The 14,974-nt window shown below is 42.3% G+C and overlaps 1 protein-coding gene across 2 annotated transcripts; it reads right to left on the bottom strand.

Moving 5' to 3' along the window:
• Window positions 1-979: 979 nt before the first annotated feature.
• Window positions 980-12,030, bottom strand: LOC123086669 (DEAD-box ATP-dependent RNA helicase FANCM). 2 transcript variants are annotated; one of them, XM_044508444.1, is made up of 21 exons: window positions 11,845-12,030; window positions 11,156-11,765; window positions 9,289-9,432; window positions 9,095-9,177; window positions 8,873-8,987; window positions 8,332-8,423; window positions 8,121-8,175; window positions 7,913-8,034; window positions 7,732-7,845; window positions 7,421-7,614; window positions 7,131-7,261; window positions 6,378-6,438; window positions 5,574-5,650; window positions 5,398-5,447; window positions 5,158-5,323; window positions 4,956-5,077; window positions 4,560-4,877; window positions 3,409-4,474; window positions 3,196-3,250; window positions 2,866-3,030; window positions 980-2,373 (listed from the first exon to the last, which is right to left on the bottom strand). In XM_044508444.1, the coding sequence occupies exons 1-21, from the start codon at window positions 11,899-11,901 to the stop codon at window positions 1,827-1,829; spliced, it is 4,344 nt and encodes a 1,447-aa protein (XP_044364379.1). In that variant the 5' UTR covers window positions 11,902-12,030; the 3' UTR covers window positions 980-1,826. The 2 variants fall into 2 exon arrangements, with proteins under 2 accessions (XP_044364379.1, XP_044364380.1); XM_044508445.1 differs by lacking the exons at window positions 11,156-11,765; window positions 11,845-12,030 and adding an exon at window positions 9,533-9,650.
• Between the last annotated feature and the right edge of the window lie 2,944 nt (window positions 12,031-14,974).

The raw sequence follows: 14,974 nt of genomic DNA, 5'->3' as shown, positions 1-14,974 counted from the left end.
CAACTGGGGGGCCTCGGAGATGCCCTAAGCTTTTATCTTACCTTTTTTTAGGGTAGCTTTTATCTTACCTTAAAGCTTAAGGTTTCCACGGAACTGCAATTAGTCACTAAGCATGGCCAAATGTTCAATGTCACGGAGCCATGTGCCCTGTAATAAAGTTGCAGTAAATATTCTTACTCTACCAACCTTATGCCATGAAAACACATGCACATTGATCCGTTCAAACCTCGAAAAATAAAATAAAATAATTAGAAAGACATCGCTGCAGCCACCGCATTGTGTTTACGTAATATCGATACATTGGGAAGAACTTTCTCGAGAGTACGCCATCAAGAAACTTTTTTTTTCTTCACTTGCTGTGTGTTGTGCCCTAGAATCTTTGTGTTCATACTACTACATCACCAGAAAACTCAATTATTACACATTCATATATATGTCAGTTATGCTCGCATCTCCAATGTTTCTTTAGTGCCTGCCTACGTATGTGTTGGGGACTAATTGTTGATTAAAGGAGTGTTCTTTGTTACTTTACTTCATTATAAGAGTGTGTTTTTAACGGCAGGATGGCCTGACATATTCGATGATGGATATTGCAATCATCTTGATGATGCAGTTACGTGAATAGTTATATTTGGTCTATATGTGCAGAAACGTTGATTGCATCTCAAAACTTCAACTACCAATATATGGTAAGTCTGTTCAATGACTTGTGAAAACATTGTTATTTTATCTTGCAATTTCTTCATAATAACTGTCTGTTGGTATAATACAATACCCACTTTTTTAACAAGGTGGTACAATATACTCCGCCCATTTCTAATTATAAGATGTTTTAGATATTGCAATATGTACAAATTAAAATGAGTGAATATACACTAAAGTGCATAGACCTAAGAAAATAGAGAAAAGCTAAAATATCTTATATTTAGGAACGGAGAGAGTAATTCAAATTCAATCAATGTATTGAACAAAAACTAAGGAGAAATTAAAAAGATATCATAATTTGTGCACAGTTTGCAGTTTTACTCGGAGATTATAAGTTTGCTTTCTGCCCATCGGATCGCATTACACGCAATGAGTAGAAGAAAGAATGATTGCAATGTGCATAGATTGCACTAATTAATGCTACATCTTTCTCTTGAGAGCGAGATGTTCCGGAGAATGCGAGTCCAGATTTAATACCTGCGCCAGGCATCTCCGGGTTCACACTATCATATTGAAGCGAGCACACTATCTACTGACCAAATGAATTGACAGGTTTGGAATAATTTCCTTGCTTGGAGAAAGCAACTGGGCACCAATGGAGCAGCCACTCACACTATCAATCAACTCACCAAATGGGCAGTGTGCTGGTACGGCCTTGCAACCTAATTTCCATCCATGCAGGTCACTTGGTACAGCACAAGCTAACCCTTATTGCGTGATTATGCGTTCAAAAAACTGCTAATTTCCAACTGGTGCTTGTATTATATCAGACACTATTTACAGATAGGAGCTGCTGTTATACAAGGCGGTATAATTATGTACAAAGGGGTAAATAGCTGCCACCCATTTGTCTGACACCTTCCGGTCTTTTGGGCTATACTGATACATACCTCACAAAGCAGTCTTGCTAGCAACACGCCAGGGTCCATCTGGATATCTTGAGGCTGGCCTGTCATGTTCTGCAAAGGTTCAATCCTCTGGCGAAAAATGGTAAGTGGTAACAGACTGATAGGCAAAGGGCATTGCCATCGCACAGTTCTGAACCATGACCCCAGAGGATCAGGTGACACGGCAGACAACACATAAACATATTCTGAATGGCTATTCACCAACATGGGCTGTCAGATCCCAAGATCAAACGATGGAGGCGTGAAGCTGACATCAGATGCTCGCTTAGTTTCCGTTGGTTTTTGTGCTGATTGTGCTTTCTGGAGTCTAAGTTGCTCGGCCGCTTGTGCTTCAATTGCATCAAAATCAAGGTTCTCAAAGAAAGCATCATCCCAGTATATGTCATTACCGACTTCAGTAGCAACATGTGAGGAAGGTGGTGCTGGTTCCAGCTCAAGGTTTATGACAGGGATTGAGGCGGCTTGCTCGAAGCTTAGTTTTCTCTTTCTGCTATCTGGTTTGGTGGTTGATTCGCAATTGACCACACTTGCTTCACCCTGTTCCTTTATCGAACTGGCTCTCTCCAGGGACATTTGCTGGTGACCTATAGGACTTGGGTCAGTGGTACCATATATTTGAGGAATCCCTTGTGGAGTCTCGATAGGATTGTGCAAGTTCCCTGATGAACAGCTTGCACTTCCAGCTCTGGAAACAGAATTATCAGAGACATCTTGGTATCTCGAGGGCAGGACTACCGTTGACTGACTAAGTAGTGATCGCCTGCAAGAACATCAAATGTAATATGAATTCCACAGTTGCATATGCAACTTTTTTACAAGAACAAAAATATGAAGGCAGTTGTACAATTTTTATCCCAATATATCTGGGTCTCAGTTTTCGACATGATTGATGGCGAGAATCGGAACAGTTTTCAGATTTGCATGATATATCCCGTGTACAAACCTGAATGTAGATTGTGTGCACATAGTGTTCTAGGTATCTAAATTATGTAAGTACCTTTATCAAGCTAATCTGATACACACGTCTAATTGCATAGCCACTCACAGTTCTTAGAAAATACTGTAAATTAGAACTGTGATGTTCATTTTCAGCAATTAAACAACACGGCGAGTTGAACTGTAATCACAAGTGTCCAATAGTGATTCTTGGTGGCAGAAAGATTGACAGGAAACAGAATGGTCTCAAAACAAATAATTTAAGCAAGAAACACTAAACACCATTACAAAGAGTAGTCTGGTCATCTTTTAATACCTGTAGAAAGCCATCATGTCGTTAGTGTTACTGTTTTCACCACCTTGTTCACTCTGAGTGAATTGGCCAGTAGGAGTTGTCTGATCGTCAATAAAGCTATCTTCATATTTATCTTCACTCCGATCATCATCCTCATCCGGTGAAATATCAGCATCTTCAGACACTCTAAAGTAATAATGTAAGGAAGTTATAATATAAAAAACAATATGCATACTATTACAGTAAACCAAGAAACCGATATACATTGAGAAGCAATTATTAGCAAATAGGTTTAGAATTAGTTTATTTGGCAGCATCAGAACATTCGATGAAAGGTTCCAGTGAGCTTACTCGACTTCCTCATCAATATATATATCCATACACCTCTTGGCTTTCCTTCTGTTTCCTAGATTAAGAATAAATGCAAAAGTACATCAAGGTACAATATTTTTTGTTAAGATTTGGGAGCTGTGAACAAGAGGTCAGTAAGTATGTACTGATAAATGATTGAGTTGGCAACAAGATTAAAGAGAGATAGTTACAAAGGAAGGTGGCTCAACTCACCAACATAATGCTCCATCTGATCACATTGTCCTCCTACAGATCCATTATATCTTTCATTCAAAGACAATGAGGATACTCGTTTGATCTTGTCACCGCATTTGCGGAGTCTTCTGTACTTCGGTAATTGCTGTACTGATCCTGATGTATTCCCTATTGACTTAGGCTGCCAATCATCAGACATACTATCAGACAGTAGATTTGCTGTGGGCGTATGAGCAGCAGGACTGCAGTAGATTTTTGCCTTTGAAGAACACATTGGCTCATCTGTTTCTGCTTGAGTCTGAACTAGGATATTCTCTCTTGACGAACCATGATGTTCCGTGACACCAGCAGGAAATTGACCTTCTCTCACAAAGCTTAGTGGCCCGTCACTACATTCTGGCCGATTGTGTTCAGCTCCCTGAATGTGTGACTTTGAAGAAATAACCTTTGCAACAAAATCAAGATCAGCAGCACTGTCTATTTCTAATTGCTCTACTGGAGACTCAGGCACAATTCCTTCTTCAATATAATGAGTTAATCTAGGACTAAGTTCCATGTCTTCCTGACCTGACAAAACTGGGCTTGCTAGTTTAGCATTGCATGGTGTGTCCCATTTTTCTATTGGACTTGTAACCGTTTTAGATGGAGTACTGGGGGAAAGTATGTGTGTGCCATCAGCTTGGTTACATTGCTCCGAATATTCAGGGAAATGAGGAGCTGAATTTAATGCATTGCCTGCAAAGATCGAATAAGCGCTATCCGTTAATTGCCCACTGGCATCTGCTGTCAATTTTGAAGTAGTCTTGTTCTGGATTGTATGTTCCCAATTTACGTTCCTTGTATCCTTATGGAACTCAGATACCCTCGGTAAGGCAGGTACAAAAGTGATTGAAATGTAGCCTCTAACATCCACAGCTACATATTCCCCACTGAAGAATGAGTGGAGAGGATATTTGTTGACCAGTGAACTTGGCACACTAGCACTTTTACTCGATGACACTTCTCCAGAAGAAAAGTGATAACCATCCAACACCTGATCCTCAAAAGCTGCTACATCAGCGGGTTCTTGTAAAGGGCTTCCACACTGAATAAGTATTCAGAAACAATATTAGGACTTCTGTTTCATTTGTAATTTATAAGGAAAAAATCTCCGCAAATCTTCGATGTACCTTAGTTTTAGAGAAAGAAACATCTTGAAGTTGTTGCATAGTATCGATTAGCATATCTGTAGTCCGATAGGAATGAGGCACTCTATAGATATCACATGGAGAAACCTGGAAACTAGGGAACGCAACAAGTGATGGCTTCCAAGTATCTTCTTTGCCTGAACTGAAGTACTGAGCAATCAATAGGCCATCTTCCTCTGAAACTTTGTTCAAAATGTGTGGTGTGCCACTCACATCAACTTTTCTTTTCTTTGAGCAATGGACATACTTCTCTATTGATAATTTAACATATTTAACTTCTGGGCTATAGACATGTGGAACCTGTTAGAAGGGATAACATAATTAGCACCTCTAGAGTGAAGAAACAGTTTTACCTACAAACAGATCAAACAGAATTACCATCCTGGGACTAGAATGGTATTCAAAGGCGTTCCCTTTACGCAAAAGGTTCTTCATTGTCCGAGCACTTCCTTGTTTCTTCATGTACCCTTGCAGCTCTGGTCCTTCACAAGCCAAAACCAGTTTGTGCAGTTAAGGTAAAAACACCTCTTACAAAATGCAACTACTGGACGTGGTTATTTCAGTCATCAGAAAAGGATATCAACTCGTCCTTCGTGCTTCCGCCCAGTCCTTCCCATTCGTTGGATCATCCTTAATGGAGAGACATTGGCATCGAAACAAATCACAAGATCCACCTCCATAATATCTAGACCTTCCTCACCAATTGATGTTGCCACCAAAATATTGTATTCCCCAGCTCGAAATTTCTGCAACCATGCCATGGGTTATTTGGTGGGTGGGATGGGGGGTAGATCTTGAATGACCAGCCATTGTATGATACCTGTAAAATAGCTTGTTGCATTTTCTGTGTCTGGCCCTTCAGTCGGTCACCTGCAAAACTCAAAAATGGTAAGATAAGCATGTAAATCCACCATATGGATTGATCTATCCAGTGTAATGCACCATTTTATATATAAAGTAACTATATCTACTTAGCCTACTGTCATGCAGTCATACCTGTAGAGCTTTGACCGATGAACTGTGCAGGTCTGAAAAGTCCGCCACCACTGTCTCTTAATGAACCGAGAATCTCACTGCATTTGGAAGCAATCAAAGACAACACATTCAATCCACGTGATAATTGGATCAACAATCATAAAACATCAGAAGTCCAGTGCAGAAATTGTTTCTGATACCCAGCCAAGACATACAGTAGCAAATAAATCCAACAAAAACTGTGGTGCCTCTTGCTTACTGTAATTTATATGACTAGATTGGCCAAAAAAACATATCAGCTTGGTGGGGTTTAGTTACAACACACACATGCGAGCAGACAGAAAAAAAAAACATCACACAAAAAAGAACAACAAATAACTGTGCACGGAACAATTAATGTGTAATACAAAATGCTACTCCCTCCGTTCCTAAATATAAGTCTTTTTAGAGATTCCACTACAAACTACATACGGATGTATATAGACATATTTTAGAGTGTAGATTCACTCATTTTTCTCCGTATGTAGTCCATAGTGGAATCTCTAAAAAGACTTATATTTAGGAACGGAGGGAGTACATAATAGGCACAGTAAGTATTGTGAGGTGTGATTCTTACATGGCACTTCCCCAAATTTCTGAAAAATAGAATGGTGACAAATGTATTTAAAAAATACACACATGCGCGCGCGCACACCAAATAATTACAATAACACCACGCACACAAAAAGGAGTGCACAGGTAAATTTTTCAATCTAGAACAAAGGATCTGCAGAGGGCTATATATATATAATAGCCACAAGGACCATCATGAGGTATTGTTCTTACTTGACACTTTCCCGGAAATTTGAAAAGATAATCACCCGTGAGTCCTTGGAATCATTTTTGTCTGCATAGGATAACCGGTACCAAAGTGATCATAGCAAACTTAGTAAAATTTGCTCTGGATTAGTTAATGAAGGTAATCAATTGAAGGCAATTAAAACAGAAGATTCTTCGAATACATCACATCTGAGTAGTGATACAACACAATCATACGCATCGACTCAAAGCAAACAAGTCACGCTTGCTATCACATGTTTGATAAGTGATAACATGCAGTAATTGATAAGCCAAGTTTCACAAACATGGCTCTCCTATGCTACAAAGAGTTGCCATTCTTACAACTTACAAGAAAATATAGCAGCATCATTTCCATAGGCATAATGCTTGTACTTCCTCCGTCCGGGTTAATAAGCCACCTCGAATTTTGAGTCTAACTTTGACCCAAAATTTGACTAAAGAAATTACGAGTTAATGCCACAAAAGTATGTCACTGAAAACTTCTTTGAAATATGAATCAGACATACGTTTTTTGGCATATAACTCCTATTTTTTAGTAAAATTCTGGTCAAATTTAGGCTCGAATTTCGAGGGGGGCTAATAAACCTGAACGGAGGAAGTACAAGCATAAGATTACAGATTGGGCTACTAGAGAATGGCTAACATTCTTATAATGGACAGTCGCATTATTCATCTACTGATCATCGAAACCAACTCAACAAAACATGCACCCCATTACGAAAATCAAGAGTTGCTTACGGAAGTGATCGACCAACACTTCTGCCAATTTCTGCACCTTTGGACTGGGTAAGCCTTCAGATGAGATCTTCTGCATCATATTCATTGCATCCCGAAAGGTTTGATTCTTTGAAGCAAAATTCCAAGAGTGCCTTCAATAAACAAGAGCAATTATAAATGTGAACTATTACATATAATTGATTCTTCCATCCCCAAGAGAATATTGCTCAAGAAATTCGTTAGTGGCATAATTATGAATTACTCTTTGCATACAGTTCAAATCATGTAGCAGGAATGTGTGTAGGCAATACCCTTCTTTCAACTTGGCTTTAATTGACTCATGCGCTGGCTTGATTCCATGGCTCCAAAGCATTTTACTCACATGACAAAGTGACACGAGAGCTGCAAAAGATTTATGAATTTCCTTTTTCTTTTCCAGAGGAATATTTGGTGGAGGTGCTTGGCTGAATTTCGTCCTTAAAATAAGCAACTGATGTGGGCTCCACTGGCAACAGTAGGTAACCAATTAATAATGCATAAAAGTAACAAATTATAAGTGAGTGTTGGGCAGTAAATAATCATAATCATGATAATTGATGTATACATAGAATCGCAAACATACATTTGCAGCATCCCTGTTATCAATCACCCCAGCAGCACGTAACTGAACAACATGTGTATTTATAAGATCCAAAATCATAGCATTGACTTGAGTTGTGTCACTGCCAACAGGAACCTACATTGAAGCAAGTAAATTTCATGGAACATAAAAACACTATACCGCCCATTTACCAAGTTCATACCTTTAAGAGTTCAACTGTACGTGTGTTAACATATCGTTTGACTTCAAGATCACTTTCATCACGATGAATCAACTCTGAGATGCATAAATTGTTGATGACAGCTTGGATAGTTGGCTGTTTTGCTGAATGAAAAGCCCACGATAAGATTTACAAAATAGAAAGTGTCTTCATCTGTGCAGAAGTACTTCTATGTGATGTATGGACTCACATCCTGGTGTAGCAGTCAAAGCTAAAATTCTTAGCGGCACACCAGCTGCCACCAACTGTCAGCATAGCAAAAATTAAAATTTGAATAAGCAGAAGCAGAAAGCACTCATACAACTAGTTGACTGATATCATCAATCAAATGGGCTTGATAGTGGAGGAAAGCATGACGGTAACAATTTAAGATGATGAAATGTTTGGAGATAAAAACATGCCTGGCGAACAGCAACACAGTAAGCATGATTTCCCGAAGCTCTATGAGCTTCATCTATCACCAAGCAAACAAGTTGTTTCACCATGCATATACCTGTTAAAAGCAAACTTCATAATGTCAGCTCAGCGAAGAACTGAAGCAATAACGGCAGAGCAGTCAGTGTGGACAAGAAAAGTATGAAGCATGAACTTGACAAATCACTAAAAAACCTACTATGGTAATATAGTACTGTGGTAGTCAGACCAAACATAAAATTGGGGCAATCAACAAAATTATCTGTATATGTGCTATGAGATGCTTCCCTGTGTGGATATTTGTATATGATAATTACGCAGAAAGTGTATTATGTGCCTGAATCCATTTGGATGGAGAATCTAATGTGACTGTTTTTTATGTCTCGTTATTATACAAAAGAAAATGTGGTTGCTTTCAGAGGTACATATTTGGTTATCATTCGAAAATCTGCATAAACAGATGACAACATATGGGGAAAAACTTACAGAAGATCAATATATAATACTAGAAACATTGAGGAAAATCACCAGATTGTATGTCATTCTCAAGAATCTGTGGAGTGACAAAGAACACTCGTTTAGACTTCCACAAGCTTGATCTCGTTGAAGGGCTTAGATTCCCTTTCATATCAATCGCCCACTCCTGAAGACAGGTAAAACTCATTAATCTCCAGCACCGGCAGAGAAAATGCGTCAATCTTTATCCGACACCAGGCAAGCATGAATATCAAAAAATATAAACTTTAATACCTGTGGTATACCCACTGTATTGTGGCATGCCTCAATTTGCTGAGTGACAAGAGGACGCGAAGGGGCTGTGAATACTATTTTACCTGAGCTATTCAATGCATCAGTAACAGCAATCTGTCAGAAAGTTCCTTCTGCAAAAGTTCACGAAATACAACACACGAGATGCAGTGTCCAGTTAGGTACCAAAATATTACCTTCAGGAAACCATCTAAAATAGTTATACATCACCACGGCTGCGATAAAAGTTTTGCCAAGTCCAGTTGGCAGGGCTACTAGTGTATTTGTAAACAAAGCCTTTTGGACAATATATCGTTGGTACTCTCGGACTTCCACATTAGCTGCATCATGTGAACGAAAGCCAAATGAATCACAAAGATCATATTATAACTGTTCATAAAGCAGACATGTTCATAGGCTCATAGCAGAACTGAGCCATACAAAAAATGGAATCTTTGACATGAGTATCAGACAATGTTCAGGAAGGGACAAGGTAGCTTTCTGCCTCGAGTGCAGCCAACATCCAGAGCAGCAGCCAAGCACACACGACCTTGAAGAGCAGCCAACTGGAAGAGAGGAAAGTGAAAAAGGAAGATGAGAGTTAGGCGGTTAGGCCCAACTGTGGCCAGGCATGCTGGTTTGTGGGGATGGGGTACCATAAACTATCTGCACAAAGAAGTGATCACCTCCACCGCGACACATCCCCCTCCTTTCCCACTTCCTTCCTTCTCCACTTCAACAATATCCTTTGTCACCTCGGCAGGAAGGATGTGTGGAAACAGACACCAACTACCCTTCCACCAGTGGCTATTATTTTCCCCTTGATTCCAACGCCATATTACTCACTGCTTCTGGCCAGTGAGAATTCAACAAGCAGCAGTCTGCTCATCTCACTGCTTAATGCCTATTGGGAAACAACTCTGAAACCCAGTACCCAGCTCACCAGTTAGGCCCAAATCACAGCTTAAGGCATCCACCAAGCAACTAGGCTGATTTTTATAACACTGGTTTCAAAGGCCATTTTCTGACTTACTCAATGGAATTATTTCACTATTTTTATATCTAACAGGAGTTCACACGTGGAGCTAAGTGGATACTACTACACGTTCAAGAATGTGCGATAAGGACTAGGGATAAATAACAAAAGGTCTAGATGAACAAGTAAATATTCTGCACATCAGCAATTCACAATTCAAGCACAACCTTTTACAATGCATATCTAATCATGTTTATACTAGAATAATGCTATGAATCTATGATCATACAACAACAAAAAATGTTGCGCTTGCAAGGAAATTAAAGGTATGCCCCTTATATTCCAGCAGCATAAAGCAATTGAATCAGGCAACTGAACTATATTACAAACTAACAAAAGTAAAAGGTTCACGCCTTATTCGCAAGCTGCATAAGCAAAGCAACAGAATCAACCAACCAAGCGATTTTGATATCTATCTACACTTATTTATGCTTATCTGGCTCTCAATCTCAAAACCACTACCACACCAATGTTGCTTCAGATTTTGCCTGCGTCTAGGGCTGTCAAGAATATCATAATCATAATGCACATAATTCTTGATTTAAAATGATTAGCTGGACCTTAAGACAAAAGGTATTTTACTTATGAACTCTAGGAACAACTCATCTCATTTCATACAATTCACACAGGAATCATCTTGGTGCCGAATCAAAACTTAACGAAATATACTTTCGTACTATATGTTTTTTATGTTGTAGATAGATATTAGCATATTTTTTTATAGACTTGGTCAAACTTTAAGAAGTTTAACTTAGGACAAAGCTAGAACTTCAACTAATTTGGAACAGGGAAGTATTAGATAATACGTACAGCCTAATGGTCTTTCAACAGTCACCAAAACGATTTATTTTTATTTTTATTGAGGAATCAAAACGAAAAATTTAGGTGCATTGATAAGCATATCATCCAGAATGTATTTCAGAGAAAAGCTGACATGCCCATTCGCTATGCTACGCAAGAATATAACCACAGCAAAATCAAAACATAAGTCAGTGACGAAAAGTTCAGTGAGAAATCTGGGCACTAACTCGGATAGATCCACGTCTGCACTGCCTCGTGGTCGAGCGCCACGGTGCAGGACCCCTCCGCAACCTCCTCCTCGCTCCCCCTACGCAAGCACCCCTCATCGCCACGGACAGCAAAGTGCGCCCCGCCACCACCAGGTGGCACCGCTGCCGCCACAGGAACCCCAGGTACAGGGGGCGGCCTCTCCTTCGCAGCCTGCCTCCTGGTGAACGCGTCGACGAAGCGGTCGAGCGCCGCAGTGCGGGGCCGCTCCACGACCTTCTCCTCACTCGCCTTCCGCGAGCACCCCTCATCGCCACGGTCCACAAAGTGCGCCCCGCCGCCGCCAGGCGGCACTGCTACCTCCACAGGAACCGACGGCGCAGGGAGCGGCCTATCCTTCGCCGCCTGCCTCCTGGTGAATGAGTCCACGAAGCGGTCGAGCGTCGACTGCCGCGCGACTCCCGTGGACAGCCCGTGGAAGGAGGGCGCCGCGGCCGAGGGAGCGAGGCCCGACGACGGGGCGGCCGAGGGCGGGGGCGGCGGAGCTGAGGTCGACACGGCGGTCGTGGAGGCTGAGGCAAGGGCGCATGCGCTGTCGATCTCCCGCACGGCCGCATCCCAATCGAAGCCCTGGGGTTAGGGTTTGGAAAAGGGGGCGTGAGCACATACAACGCGAGAAGGGGGAGCAAGGGTAGAGCGGCGCGCTTACGTCGTCGTCTTCGTCGACGGCGATGGCAGGATGGTAGAGCGGTGGGGGCGCCGCCATCGGGCAGCTCCGCTTGGCGCTTCGAGAAGGTTCGCGAAGGTTGGGGATTGGGAATTTTTTTGGGAGGGAAAGGGTGGGGTTTGGGCGGGGAAATGATGATTTTCGGAGAGGAAGAAGAGAGAGAGAGAGAGAGAGAGAGAGAGAGAGAGAGAGAGAGAGAGAGAGAGAGATTATGGGCCAGATCAATTGTGAAACAAGCTGTCTAGAGGATGAGCCATAGCCTGGCCCAGATATTGCTGCTAGGATATAGTTCGTCATTTTCCCACCGCTCAAAAAAAAAGTTCGTCATTTTCCCGTTAATAAAAAAATGTCATTTTCCCTAAGAAAAAAATATATAGTTCGTGGTCTCCTACATCGTTTCATCCTGCTTAGATGATTTTATTGGTTTCGTACTGGCCCATGACTTTCTTTTTTTTTGCATCGAATGGAGACTTTATTCAACGAACTATCATCCGGTTACAATCTGTCCGTAGGCTGCTAAGCCAAATATCTTTTCCCTCCAGCGTACAAGCACGTTGTGCACAAAGGTGTGCCGAAAAATTCAGGTCCCTACCAACACGATGAACCGAAAAAGAAGAAAACGAAGGTAATAATATTCTCCAATTATTGTAAGATAGTCGCCGCAATGGAGCGTGTATCTTGGCACGACTTTCAGAGGTTAACGAGATCGAGGCAATCGACCTCCATGATCACATGTGAGTATCCTCGTAGTTAGGGAAAATCACCCCTTTTCTCGGCAGCAGCTCGGCCACAAAAGGATCAAAGACTCCCGGCAGTGGTTTACTCCATGCACCAAGAAACGCTAGGTGAGACCGAGCCACGCCTCTTGCTCCCCCCCCCCCCGACAAAGCATCAGCAAGAATAGAGCCATCTGTGTTGATGGTGATCCATCCCACCTCCGGAGGTTTCCAGCCTTGGCCCCCGTGCGCCTGAAGTCGCGAAGGGATATCAAGGATGGCAAGGTTTTCATGCACTCCTTTGATCGCCTGAACCGGATCATAGCCATCTTCATTGTGTGTCCATCGGTTCCGTGATGACCAAATAGCGTGCATAATTGTGATATGCATCTTGTGTCCACAGAGAACATTGGGTCAAGCATAATGTCGTGAGACCAAGTTTCTGGGTGCAGCCGTGGAAGTTGAAGATCAAATCTAGCCTTTGCTGTAATCCAGAATTTTTTTGCATGAGTACATGAAATGAGAGCATGCATCAAGTCCTCCTCCATCGCCTGACATATGTCACATATGCGCGGGGGTTTAATGTGTTTATATTTGAGGGTATTGGCATCTGGCAGGATGCCACGGAGCACCCGCCACCAGAACACCCTTACCTTCGGAATGATAGGCGGTTTCCAAAGTGCGGACCACAACTGATATTTGTTGTTGAAGTTTCGGTAATCGTCCCTTCCTCTAGAGCGCTTAGCTCGTTGCGAGTCACGAGAGATCGATACGCAGACTTTACAGTGTAGTTTCCAGACTTTTCGAATGCCCACGCAAGGCTATCTTCCCCCCCCCCCAGATGTATTCGATGGTATGTTCAGTATGGCTTCAGCATCTGGCGGAAGAAAGTTCTCACGAACTAGATCAATGTTCCAGCACCCTGTGTATTCATCAATTAAGTGTGAGACGTGGGTTAGAGGTGCAGTACCTAAATGCCCCATAGGTTTCAGGGTGGCTGTGTTGGGAATCCACTGGTCATTCCATGTGGACATGCTTGAGCCGTCCCCTATTCGGTAGATCAAATCCGCGGCCAGAACCTGCCTGCCCGCTATGATCGCCTTCCAGGTGGGCGAAGATCGTGCAGGTGTTGTAGCCTATAGCATGTAGAAAATGTGTGTTTGGATAGTACTTGCCTTTCAACACTCTTGCACAAAAGGGAGTTGGGATGGGTCAGTAGGCGCCAACCTTGTTTGCCGAGTAGTGCAAGATTGAACATAGGAAGATCCCTAAAGCCCATCCCGCCTTTAACTTTCGGTGTTGTTAGCTTCTCCCAGGAGAGCCAATGCAAAGATCGCTTATCCAGAGAGCTGCTCCACCAGTTTTTTGCCATGCACGAAGATATGCCCTTGCAGACTTTTTTCGCCAATTGAAAGCAGCTCATGCTATATGTGGGGATTGCCTGTGCGTCTGACTTCAATAACACCTCACGGTCGGCACATGCCAGATTCCTCTCTGACCAGCCCCGAATCTTGCTTCTGATCCATTCAGTAATGTTACTGAATGTTCCAGTAGTGATCCTTCCAATGGCGGTAGGCAGGCCCAAGTAGCGCTCTAAGAACGCCTCTGCTTATATCCCGAGGATAGTTTTCAGCACCTCTTGGAGGTCTTGGCCTGTGCTAGGACTGAAGAAGACCGAACTCTTCTCCCGGTTTACTGCCTGCCCGGAGCAGTCAGCGTAAATCCGAAGAATATCATTGAGTTTTTCTACACTTTGGGTTTTGGCACTAAGAAAGATGAGACTATCATCAGCAAATAGTAAGTGGTTGACCCATGGTGCATGAATACTCACCCGGATACCTCTGTCAATAGATGCACCCCCATAATTGTTCAGTAGCAATGTGAGGCCTTGTGCACAAATGAGGAAGAGATATGGTGAGATCGGACATCCCTGTCACATCCCTCCGGTAGGACTGAAAAAGGAAGGAGTTCCCCATTGACGTTGATAGTGAATCATACCGAGGACACACACTTCATAATGAACCTGATAAAGCGATCGCCAAAGCCAAGCTTCAATAACATCGCCCCCAAATAGTGCCATTCCACCCTATCGTACGCTTTGAGCATATCAAGTTTTACAGTGCAACAAGCATTCTTGCTTTTCTTCCACCTTCAGATAGCATGGATGGTCTCATACGCCACAAGTACGTTATCTGTAATCAGACGACCCATTACAAAGGCACTTTGTTCCTCTCCAATGACCTCGTCAAGAATCAAACGAAACCGGTTTGCTGCTGTTTTCACCGCGATCTTGTACAAAATTGGACATAGAGCAATCAGCGTGTATTGTGAAGTTTTCTACGGGTTTCTTACCTTGGGAATCAAAGTGAGTGTTGTGCCATTCAGTCCCAGAGGCA

The sequence above is a fragment of the Triticum aestivum genome, chromosome 4A, assembly GCF_018294505.1.
Source record: "Triticum aestivum cultivar Chinese Spring chromosome 4A, IWGSC CS RefSeq v2.1, whole genome shotgun sequence".
Classification (NCBI taxonomy): Eukaryota; Viridiplantae; Streptophyta; class Magnoliopsida; order Poales; family Poaceae; genus Triticum; species Triticum aestivum.
This window is presented reverse-complemented; position numbering and strand designations above follow the sequence as displayed.

Bases quoted from the DNA above. Each gene is read 5' to 3' on its own strand.
- LOC123086669 (XM_044508444.1), bottom strand. From the start codon at position 11,901: ATGGCGGCGCCCCCACCGCTCTACCATCCTGCCATCGCCGTCGACGAA. The intron at 6,439-7,130 runs GTAAGCAACTCT...TATCCTATGCAG, and splicing joins AGTGTTGGTCGATCACTTCC to ACAAAAATGATTCCAAGGAC. The intron at 3,251-3,408 runs GTGAGTTGAGCC...TTCTTAATCTAG, and splicing joins TCAGATGGAGCATTATGTTG to GAAACAGAAGGAAAGCCAAG.